This window comes from Geotrypetes seraphini, chromosome 2 (genome assembly GCF_902459505.1).
Source record: "Geotrypetes seraphini chromosome 2, aGeoSer1.1, whole genome shotgun sequence".
NCBI lineage: Eukaryota > Metazoa > Chordata > Amphibia > Gymnophiona > Dermophiidae > Geotrypetes > Geotrypetes seraphini.
In genome coordinates, this window is record NC_047085.1 from 425,921,887 (window position 1) to 425,934,377 (window position 12,491).

Consider the following 12,491-nt stretch of genomic DNA (forward strand, 5'->3'; position numbering starts at 1 on the left):
ATTAGAGTCCTGGATAAAGTCTCAGAATTTGTAGTTCCTGCTTGCAGGATGCTCTGGATCTGGCAATGAGCTTGTGATTCTGCTTCTAAAGCAACCTTGAGCAGGCTGCCCTTCAAAGGACAGATGCTCTTTGGCAATGATCTTGATAACCTCATGACCAGGGTGGCAGATCACCACCCTAAAGCATTGCTGGACAGCAGACATTGCTGTGCCCCTTGGGGGGTTGAAAGTAATTTTTGTCCCTCCTGCCTGTTACGCCAAAGTAACATGGGCTCCTCCACCCAGAGATCTTTCTAAGGGTGCTGACCACGTTATAGCAATCCCAGACGCCAGCAGACCTTTGTGTCTCACATCAACCCTTTCTCCAAGAAGCCTCAATGACGCCAGGATTCGAACCACTCCTCCACACATTGGGGGAGAATTGTCGGCGTTCCAGAGGGAATGGGAACTGATCTCATCGGACCAAAGGGAGATGGACATCATATGAGAGAAATACAAGATAGAATTGTTTTGTTTTCCTCTGGATTTGTTTCTAGATTCTCCAGCCAGAAGGCCAGAAAAAAGAGGCCAGAGTTCAAGCCATGTTTCAGTGGCTCTTATACATTCAAGCTGTAGAGCCGGTTCCCGACAATGAATCAGATTCAGGCAGATATTCCTTTTACTTCATCGTGCCCAAGAAAGGCACAGAGGAGTGGAGGCCCATCCTGGATCTCAAGACAGTTAATGCATTTCTGAAGATTCCACATTTCCACACGGAAACAGCCCAATTAGTCATTGCGGCGGTGACTCCAGCAGATTCCTGGTATCTCTGGACTTGACAGAAATCTGTCTTCTTATTCCCATCTTTCTGGGACATATGAAATATTTGTGTTTTCATGTTCTCCAGCAGCATTTCTAATTTACAGCCCTTTCCTTTGGCTTGGTGATGGCTCCCCGCCCTTTCACCAAGGTGCCGAGCTCTACGATTGTGGAGATGATGCGGTATATAAACCTAAGGTTTAGTTTAGTTATGGTGGTAGTGGCTGCTCAGCTCCACAGAATGTGGATCCAAGTGCACCCCTATCTGGATGATTGATCAGGGCTCCATCCAAGCTGGAGTGCGAGCAGGCAGTGCGGATGGTGGTGACTCTTCTACAGCAGCTGGGCTGGATGGTCAACTTCAAAAAGATCCAACTAGCACCAACTCAGAACTTGGAATATCTGGGTATTCAATTTAACATGGCATTGGACCACAATATTCTTCCTAAGCCATGGAAACAGAAACTTCAGAAACAAATTTTGGATCTATTAGCATTTCCCATTAAAACTGCCTGGCATTACGTGCAGGTTTTGGGCTCCAAGGCAGCCTCTCTGGAAGTTGTCCCCTGGGCCAGGGCGTACATGAGGCCGCTATAAGAGTTTCACCTATCTCAGTGGTCCCCACAATGTTACTCCCTTCAGATGCTGCTCCCCTGAACAGAGACAGTGAAGAACAGCTTATACTGGTGGCTTCAGGAAGCATCCCTGTTGAAGGGCATGCCCCTTCAGATCACAGAATGGGTGAGTCTCATGACCGATGCCAGTCTTTTTGGCTGGGGAGCCCATTGTGTAGACCACTACATTCAGGGCCAGTGGACCCCCCCATCAAAAGAGTTGTTTTGGATTTCCATGTCAACCAGGAAGTTCATCTTCTTGCCTTTCAACCCACTGGGTCAGATAAGAAGGATAATATATTACAGAAATTAGATGTACGAAGTTTTCACTACTTAGAAAGGATCAATGATTTTCAACTTTCTGACTATCTCTTTGTTCTGACTAGTCAGTCCAGGTATGGTAGGCCAGCATCCAAGGCCTCTATTGCCAGATGGATTTGCATGGCCATTTCGTCAACATACATTGCCTATAGAAAGCAGCCACCAGTTTCTCTCAAGGTGTACTCAATCAGGAGTATTGCAGCCTCGTGGGCTGAGTCTTGAGTAATTCCTCCAGTTGAAATTTGTAGGATGGCTACTTGGCCTTCTCTCCATATCTTTATGAGGTTTTGTGGCGGTTCGAGCAGACTCCCCTTTTGGGGCCTTGGTATTGTGGGCAGGCTCTTCTGTCCCACCCTAGATGTTAGCACTGCTCTGGTACGTCACCTATTGTACAGAATCCGGAGTGGATGTAACAGAATGGAAGATTAGGTTCTTACCTTTGTTAATCTTCTTTCTGTTAATCCACAACAGATTCCGTACGGCCTGCCCTCCTTATTTTCTGTATCGCAGTGTATCACAAACTGTGTGCTGCAGCACACTGGTGTGCCTCTTGAGATTCCAAGTGTGTTGCGGCACACTGAGGAGGAAGAAAAGTACTGGCCAGCTGACTTGCCTCTCTCCAAGAGAGGCTCCTTCTGTAGGGCCAGAGGTTCACATGCTGGCGATGCAGGTTTCTAACAGTATCGGGCTTCTGCTACCTCATCCGGGTCAAGCTCTCCCCTCTCTTCATTGATTTGAAAGAACCCCCCCCTCCCCAACAGAAGAGGAGAATATTCACAAGTAAAGAAGGGCTTAATAGCTCTCACTGTATGTTAGAAAACAGCGCCAACAACTAAAACGGCATGCACTAGGACCCAGAAGGAAGTTTCTTTTTTCTATCCTGCTCCTGCACGAACCACGATCACTTAGCGCTGAAATTCCAGTGAAGCAGGCGCACAGGCAGTCATCGCAGATAGCTCCCTCCCCCCAGGGCTCTGACTCGGTCCCGCAAGGGGAGGCTAGCCAACAGCTGTGGGAATCAAAAAGGCCAGCAGAATCGACAGGCATAAATAAATCTAAGCTCCTGATGCTGAAATGCTGCCCCACACCGGCAGCAGCATCAACTACATGGAGGTAGGGAAAGGCAAAGGTGTTTTTCTGGACAGGGGGAAGGGGGAAAGATGAAGGGAGAAGGGAAACTGCAGTACTTGGGGAGAGGAAGAGGTGCTGCTGGACAGGAGTCGGGGAAAAGGAAGGGAGAAGAGGTGCTGCTGGACCTGGTAGAAGGGGAGGGAAAGGAAAGATGCTGCACACTGGAGGGGAGGGTGAGATGGATGGGGAGAGAGCATATTAGCTGTGAGTGGGGTTGTGGGAGGGCAGGAAGGAAAATTGTTACAGGAGGAGTGAGAGTAATGAGAGAGGGAGAAATGAACATAGAAACATAGAATATGACGGCAGAAAAGGGCCTTCGGCCCAACAAGTCTGTCCACTCAAATAACCCTCCCCCCTAAGTTCTTTGAAGTGAACCCACATGTTGATCCCATTTGTTCTTAAAGTCAGTCACATTATTGGCCTCAACTACCTGAAGTGGAAGATCATTCCAACGGTCAACCACCCTTTCGGTGAAGAAGTACTTTCTAGTGTCACATGAAATCTCCAGCCCCTGATTTTTAGCGGATGCCCTCTTGTCGCCGTAGGTCCTGTAAGGAAAAAGATGTCTCCTCAATACGGCCAGTAACGTATTTGAAAGTCACCCCTCTCTCTGCGTTCCTCGAGAGTATAGCTGCAACTTACCTAGACTTTCTTCATATGGGATATCCTTGAATCCTGAGACCATCTTGGTGACCAGCCATTGAACCAATTCTATTCTCAGCACATCCTTCTGATAATGTGGCCTCAAAAATTGTACACAGTATTCCAGATGTGGTCTCATCCTGGTGACCAGCCATTGAACCAATTCTATTCTTAGCACATCCTTCTGATAATGTGACCTCCAAAATTGTAAACAGTATTCCAGATGTGGTCTCACCATGGACCTGTATAGCGGCATTACCACCTCTGGCTTTCGGCTGACAAAACTTCTCCGGATGCAACCCAGCATTTGTCTAGCCTTGGATGAGGCTTTCTCCACTTGATTGGCTGTCTTCATATCTTCAGTAATGATTACTCCCAGGTCCCATTCTGCAACAGTTCTAGTTAAGGTCTCACCATTCAGAGTGTAGGTTCTGCATGGGTTTCCGCTACCAAGGTGCATAACTTTACACTTCTTGGCATTAAAATTCAGCTGCCAAATAGTAGACCAGTGCTCCATGAGAAAATGGCTGCTGTGAGTTCCCGTAGTCTCTCGAGACTACAACGGGAACTCCCTACAGCCATTTCCTCATGGCGATCTGCACGGGGCAGGAGCGTAGGAAGATCGCTCCTGTCCCGAAAGCCCGCTAGACCACCAGGTAAGGCCGGGAAGGCGGCAGGGAGGTAAAAAATACGGGGGGTTTGATTTTCCCCTTCCCCAGAAAAAAATTGCAATTATGTGAAATCGCGAGTGCAGAAACCGCGAATGGGGAGGGGGAAGTGTATATGAAAAATGACTGGAAAAAATTGCATTACAATTAGTAAAGGAGGCGGGATCTGGGGAAGAGCTTGGGTGGGTCTAGGGTAGAGCTTGGGAGGTCTGTGGTTGGAGTTACTCATTTGATATCTGTTAGACTTCCCTGATGGCATGCCCTACTGGCATTTTAGGGCCTCTGCACATGCGTGGATGTCGATGTGATGATGTCACGTATGCGCATGATGTCATCACGGCGACGTCTGCGCACTTCCGGGAGCCTCAAGCTGTCCCAGCTCAAGAAAATTTGAGAGACACTGCTGTATCACCTGATTTCTTTTCTGTCTTGGATATTTCTCCTTCCAGGCCATTCTCCTGCCAGCAGGATGGCCAAGTAAGAGATTCCCCTATATTTGGCTCCTTTGATGTTCGTGCTTGTTGCACACAGCGGGTTGGTTATTATTGCTGCTATATTTCTTGAATGTTTTTCATGTTTATTGCCAATTGTTTGTTCTCTTATAGCTTGCAGAGCAGAATAGAACTGTATCATGTCAGCAGGGAAGTTCCCCGTACCTCCGCTTTTTTGTGTTTTATTCCAGTGATGATCGATTGCTTTGTAACAAAACTGAAGGGGGCACTATATTCCTGGCATTGTGGGAGGTGCTAAAAGCTGCGATTGTCACTTCTTCAACACCCTGTTCATGGGTTTGGATTGAACATCTTTCGAGGTAAGAACTTATTCTTCCATTAGTTAACTTCCCTTAACTGATAGAGGACCAAAAAGAAAACTTTCACTTCTACTGATTCTCTCCCTCCATCCTGCTTCCATTCTTTGGTAGCCATGGGTTGCTCCAACAGCAAATTAACCCCCTTTTTTTTTTGAACTGGCAAGTTCTTCAGAACTTTTAATGTCTTTTATATTTTTAGATCACAATGCAGAGCTGGCTATTTGCATGAAATTTATAAGAATCAAATGTACTCAAGTTTGCCAGGTTGTACTTAAATTTTCCATTGTTTAGTACAGGCTTCTCCAAGTTTGATCCTTGAGGGCTGCACATAGGCCAGATTTTTCAGGATAAACTGAGTGTCCTTGGGATGAGTCCCAAAGTGACGGGCTGGGTCAAGAACTGGTTGAATGGAAGGTGACGGGATCAATGGATATCACTATGAGGAAAGAGATGTTACCAGTGGTGTGCCTCAAGGTTCTGTTCTTAGGCCTGTACTTTTTAACATTTTTATAAGCAATATTGCTGAAGGGCTGTCGGGTAAGATTTGCCTCTTTGTGGATGATGCCAAAATCTGCACTAGAGTAGACATCCAGAATGGAGTGAATAGCATGAGGAAAGACCTAGCGAAGCTTGAAGAATGATCTGAAATTTGGCAGCTAATATTTTATGCTAAGAAATGCAAGGTCATGCATTTGGGCTACAAAAACCCGAAGGAACAGTACAGTTTAGAGAATAAAGAACTTATGTGCATGACAGAAGAGCGGGACTTGGGTGTGATTGTATGCGATGATCTTAAGGTGGCCAAACAGGTTGAAAAGTTGATGGTGAAAGCTAGAAGGATACTAGAGTGCATAGGGAGAGGTATGGTCAGTAGGAAAAAGAAGGTATTGATGCCCCTGTATAAGGCTCTGGTGAGACCTCATTTAGAATATTGTGTACAATTCTGGAGGCCACACCTTCTAAAAGATATAAAAAGGATGGAGTCGGTCCAGAGGAAGGCTACTAAAATGGTGTGTGGTCTTCATCATAAGGCATATGGAGACAGACTTAAAGATCTCAATCTGTGGAGGAAAGGCTGTAGTGGGAAGATATGATAGAGATATACCTACGTGATATAAATGCGCATGAGTTAAGTCACTTTCATTTGAAAGGAGCTCTGGAATGAGGGCATAGGATGAAGTTAAGAGATGATAGGCTCAGGAGTAATCTAAGGAAATACTTTTTTACAGAAAGGCTGGTAGATGTATGGAACAGTCTCCCGAAAGAGGTGGTGGAGACAGAGACTGAATTTAAGAAAGCCTTAGATAGGCACGTTGGATCTCTTAGAAAGAGGAAGATATAATGGTTAATCTGGATGGGCAGACTAGATGGGCCATTTGGCCTTTATCTGCCATTATATTTCTATGAATATGCATGAGAAGGATTTACTTACCTGCTACATCCATTGTACATCCCAAAAGAAAACTTTAAATTTTAAGAGAAATCAACCTACTGTGAAATCTGAATTAAGAAAGGGAAAACAATCAGCTAATGGGACTGTGACTGCAGTCTCCAGAGCCAACTTTTGTAAATTTGCCAATGAAGTCAGCTGCTCTGAAAATGTTGCCCGATGTGACTATTAACTGTCCATTCATATTACTGAGCCTAACCAATTAAAAAACAAATTAAAAAAACAAGCTGTGGTAGCATGGTTGGCAGACAGACCAGGAGTCCCACAGACAGAAAGGGTGCATTGTAAATCAAACATAAGTTTTATTGCTGAACAGAATAACAGTCTGCTTCTATCACAGATGCAGGGCTTATTGCTGAACAGACAGTAGCAGTCTGCTTCTAGCACAGATGCAGGGCTTAACATTGCAATAAGCACAATGACAATGTTTCTTCTCTCTTTAGCAATTCTATCTTGTCAAGCTTCTACGCATAGGTTGTCACTTACTCATTAATCCAGGTCTGAGCCTTCACAAATAGATACGCACTTTTTACTTTTGTGGCCTTCTATTCCTTCTCTTGCAACTTCTAGGTAGTTAACTCTCTATCCCAGGTGCAAAGTGTGGAAATAGGGCCACTCCTTGCTTCTCTGGATCTCCCCCCCCACAACCAACACTTTGGGAGGATTTCTTTAGTCCTCCTCCAGGAGACCCCTGTAGTTGGGGCCTTTCTCCTGGAAAACTCTTCCTCTAGGCCTCTATGATCTACTCAACTCCAGGGCATTTAACCACCTCCCATCCCGAGTTCTGCTACTCTGACTCAGCCTCTGACATTGTAGGTTAATGCTACCTGCTATAAAATGGCTTAACTGCAACATCAGTGAGGGAGAGTTTTCAGGGACACCTGCCTTTATACAACTCCCTCCCTCACATCAGCCAATAACAATACAGATAGACTTGTACTGGTAATATAAATCATGAAAACCACTAGTCACTTATCTTAAATATCCACACCACCAGATACACATAGCACAAATCCTGCATGAACACTAGCAATGTCTAAGCACTAAAAGTATTGGCCAGAACAGAACTCTTAAAAAGGATACCAATTATACCAAAATACAGGCTCCAAATATTTCTAGCATTAATCACTCAACGTAAGGATTGTCTTTATCCAAATCTAAAGTCTCTCTCTCACAATATAGAAATTGAACAGCTGTTATCCTCTACCAGCATCTATCCAAGATGTACTTACATTTTTATTGAGGATTTGCCACCCAAGCAGCAAAACTAGACCACCAACTCTCCAATTTTCTGATCTCGACCGTAGACTACAAAACCTTCAAAAAAGAAATAAAACCCTGCTATTCAAAAACTACATAAAGACAAACTAACACAGCAAGATCCATCACAAGCCCCATTTGCAATCCACTTCACTCTTTACCACCTCCGAAAATGTCCAGACAACTCTTAATGTACTCCTAAATGTCCTGACAACTCATATGTAATCCGCCTTGAACCGCAAGGTAATGGCGGAATAGAAATCACTAATGTAATGTAATATAATGTAATTGTCCAAGGGATTACCTCACCGCATTTCCTTTTGAGTGATACTGACAACAGATGCCAGTCTCTATGGCTGGGGGACATTATTGTGAGGGGCGCTCAGATCAGGGCAGCTGGTAACCCTCTCAAAGGAACTGGTCCATCAACAGATTGGAACTGAGAGCCACTCTGCTAACGCTGAAGGCCTTCGAAAAGTATTTGGAAGGCAATGTGGCCAGGGTTTTCTCAGACAAGGCCACAGTGGTGATATATGTCAACAGACGAGGGGGCACCAGGAGTACTTGGTTAAAATTGGAGGCCCAGTTGTTATTTCATTTGGAGGGAAGCACATGTTGTGGGAGTGAACAATGTTCAAGCCAGTTTTCTCAGTCCCCAGACTCTGGATCTGGAAAAGTAGTCATTGTCCCAGAGTGCTTTCAACAAAATTATGAAGCCCTGGGAACAGCCGACAATCAACATGATGGGGTCAGCACACAACAGGAAAGTACCTTGGTACTTCAGCCAGCGATTCAAGCTACGAAGGCACCACTGTATGCACTCTAGTCCAACCTTGGCCAACAGAAGAGCTGTTGAGCGTGTTTCCTCTGTGGCTATCAGTAGGCCGGGGTCATTCGAAGAATAGCAACCCATTGTGGGTTGGTGATTCTAGTGGCACCAGATTAACCACATCATCCATGGTATGAGGTCCTAGTATGTCTACAGCAGGACAGATGCCTTGGGCTACCCTTATAACCAGCGCTTCTGTCACAGGGGCCAATTGCTCTGGAGGATCTGGAGTTCTTTGATCTTATGGTGTGGTTCTTGAACATGCAACCTTAGCACAGAAAGGATACTCAGGTAATCGTAACTATCATTCTATGATCCAAGAAGCCAGTGACTTGTGGCTTACATTAACTACTGGAAAATGTTTCAGCACTGGTGTAATGGTCAGAAGGTAGAGCCATACATGGCTCCCATATCCATAATACTGTCATCCCTTCAGGATGGCCTTGAAAAGAGCCTAGCGGTTGACTCTCTTAAGGTGACAGTAGCCAGCCTCTTGTGCTTTAGAGTTCGAGTGGAAAAAGAGTTCTTGGCTTCCCATCCTAACGTAACTAGATTCCTGAAGGGAGCATTGCGGCTGCAGCCTCCTGTGTGACAACCATTTACTACATGGAATCTTAATGTGGTTTAGAGAGCCCCTACAGAATGCATCTTTCTAAATATGGTGCCTCTCTTTCTGTCAAAAGTGGTTTCAGCCTTCCATGTAAATCAGGAAGTCTGGCTTCTGGTGTTCCATGCCAAGGCCATGAAGAAAAAAGACTAAGTCTTAGCATTACTGAACGTGAGGAGAGCCCTTCTCCGTTATCTTCCAATCATCTTTTTAAGTTGATTAACCGTAACAAATGGGGAACACCTGCCTCAAAGGCGACCATCTCCAGATGAATTTGCATGGCTATCTCGTCTGTGTACATTGGCTGTTGTAAACGGCCACTGATTTCTTTGAAAGTGCATTACTTCAGAGGTGTGACTTTTTCATTGACAAAATCCCAGGCAGTTCACCCCAGGAGATCTGTAGAGCAGATCCATATTCCTTCCTCCATAGTTTTACAGAGTGGATGTAGCAGCAAAAATGAACATTGCTTTTGGATCCTCAGTGCTCGCAGCAGGCTCATCTGCCCCGTCCTAGACTTAGGGGACTGCTTTGGTAAGTCCCACATGTCAAGCCTGCTGTACCTTTAGCACTTGTAGGAAAGATTAGATTCTTACCTCAAATCTTCTTTCCACTATAAGGGTAAAGTAGGCTTGATGGCCTGCTCTTGTCAGATGTGAAGTTAGCCTGCTTTCTACCTCAGACACATATGGGTGTCTCCAGATGCTTGTGAACGACCAAGTGAGAATGAAGAGGTTTAATGTACTTCTGTTAAAGAAGTAAGAAGAGTTACCCATTAGCACTACAGTGAAACCTTTGGGATAGGCTATGGCAGGGGTCTGCAACCTTTAAGACATAAAGAGCCACTTGGACCCCTTTTTCGAAAAGAAAAAAAAACTTGGAGCCGCAAAACCATTATAAAACAAATCTAACACTGCATATATTGTTTCTTATCTTAATGATATATACAGGATCACTAAATTGAAAATAAAATCATTTTCCTACCTTTGCTATTTGGTGATTTCATGAGTCTCTGGTTGCACTTTCTTCTTCTGACTGTGCATCCAATCTTTCTTCCTTTCTTTCAGCCTCCTGTATGTTTCCTCTCCTCCAGACCTCATTCTCTCCCCCAACTTTTTCTTTCTGTCTCCCTGTTCCCCCTTCTTTCTGTCTCCGTGCCCTCCACCAAGCCACTCGGTTTGCTGCCACCGCAATCGGGGAACAGCCCCCAAGCCACCGCCGTCCCAAGCTTTCCCTGCAGAAGTGTTGCGCTGACCAGCATTCCGCTCCCTGACGTCAATTCTGACGTAGGAGAGGAAGTTCCGGGCCAACAAGGCATTTCTCCTCATTCCATCCAGCCTGAGCCCCATCTCTCCTTGATCCAGCATTTCCCTTCTGTGTCTGTCAGAATTACCATTCCACCTATTTTCCAGCATCACCCTTCTTTGTGTCCATCTCACCTATATCCCTATCTCACCATTTTTTCAGAATCTTCATTTGTCTCTGTCCTTGTCTTTACCCCATGTTCACCATTTGCCCTTTCAATGTCTTTATCTCCCCCCCACACACACACTTTTTCAGTATTACTTCTATGTCTTTATTTCACCTCCTCTTCATGTTCCCTCTGTATCTCTATCCTTATTCAGTAGGTCCTGCTTACTCTTTCTCTTCTTTGTGTCACTATCTCCATTTTCAGCTTTCCCCCCTTTTCCTTTGTTACTGCACCCTGTAGCTAGAATCTTTCCACCCTCCCTCCACTCCGGCCCAGCCCAGTATGAAAGATTTCCTTTTGTTTCCCTCCCCTCTCTCTTTCTCTCTCTCTCTCTTCTCCTCCCTCACCCACGAGTCCTGCATCTGGCCCTCTCCCTTCTACCTGCACCTGGCAACACCCCCCTGCTCCGCGGCTCTCTTCAGCAACTCGTCAGCAGCAGTGATCAAGACAAGCTGCCGACATCGAGGCCTTCCCTCTACGAGTCCCGCCTTTGTGGAAAAAGGAAGTTGAAACAAGCGGGACTCGCAGAGGGTAGGCCCCGACGTCAGAAGCTTGTGTCGATCGCTGCTGCTGAGTTGCCGAAGAGAGCCGCGGAGCAGGGGATGTGGCCGGAAGCAGGTAGAAGGGAGAGGGAGATAGGAAGGCTGTAGATCTCCGGAGCATGACACCGACCCCGGCCAGGATGATTTCTTTTTCAGGCGTGCACCTTACAAGTCCAGCGTCGTGGCGGGAAATAGCCATGCTGAGCAGTGAGCTCAGCACTACACAGATGAAAGCCTTGCTTGCTGATTGGTCCGGCGGCACGGCGGGGCGGGGCCGCCGGACCAATCAGCAAGCAAGGCTTTCATCTGTGTATATGCTGAGCTCACTGCTCAGCATGGATATTTCCCGCCGCGACGCCGGACTTGTAACTGCATGCCTGCGTGACACACTACCAGAGCCGCAGCAAAGGTGGAAAAGAGCCGCATGCGGCTCTGGAGCCGCAGGTTGCCGACCCCCGGGCTATGGGAACTGTATAAATGTTAGTGCTAGTTGTACTCAGGTTGGTGGCTTGTTTGGTTCTACCTTTGTTTGATATGTATCCATTGAGTTAATTCATTTTTCTTGTTCCAGAGCAGAAAAGACTTGCAATGTCAGAGAGTTCCTCGCCCCCTCCTTGTTATTTTTTCTTCTTAAGGGTTAACCGTTGCATTGATATGAACTGAGGAGATGAGACACTGCAAGGATGCAGAGTTGAAAAATGTAGATGTTGCCTTTTGCAAACCTCACGGGTGAAAGGAATAAACCCACATGTCAAGCCTACTGTACCCTTTTTTTTTTTTTTTTTTTTTTTTTTTTTTTTTTGTGTTGTATTGCATCAAAATTCCCCACTATTTATTTACGCCCCAAAGCAAAAGAAACAGTTATTACACAATATACAACACATACAGCTGTACAGGGTCAGGTGAAGTGTTTCATTAAGCGAGATGTACTGTACCCTTATACTGGAAAAATTAGGTAAGAACCTAATCTTTCCTTCTCTACTATAGCTCATTGTAAGTGAATAATTATAATCATATTTGAGGTTTTTTGTGGGTTTTTAGGGAGAAGGAAGATTTTAATGTAACTATTTCATTAATTTTAATAAGAAATGTTTTCTTTAGGGTATTGAGAACATAAAGAATGAAATTGAGGATTCTGAAGAACCATTGATAGATCCTGTATATGGCCATGGAAGGTATGCTACAATTTCTCTTCAGTGTATTTCCTAAAACAGTTGGTGCATATATAAAATTATTGAAGTGCATTTACTGTAGGGATGATTGATTTATTTATTTGGCATTTAAAGTCTGATAATACTCAGAGTACTGTATATTCAGAATGACCTTAATTCTGTAAACGGTGCCAAG

The 12,491-nt window shown here is 45.1% G+C and overlaps 1 protein-coding gene across 2 annotated transcripts in view; it reads left to right on the plus strand.

The window, feature by feature from the left end:
- Nucleotides 1-12,491, plus strand: part of MINDY3 (MINDY lysine 48 deubiquitinase 3) — a 394,770-nt gene that overhangs the window by 117,610 nt on the left and 264,669 nt on the right. For both annotated transcript variants that reach the window (XM_033931199.1, XM_033931200.1), the window contains one exon: nt 12,246-12,319. In XM_033931199.1, coding sequence (XP_033787090.1) covers nt 12,246-12,319 — 74 coding nt within the window. The remainder of the gene's footprint in view (nt 1-12,245; nt 12,320-12,491) is intronic.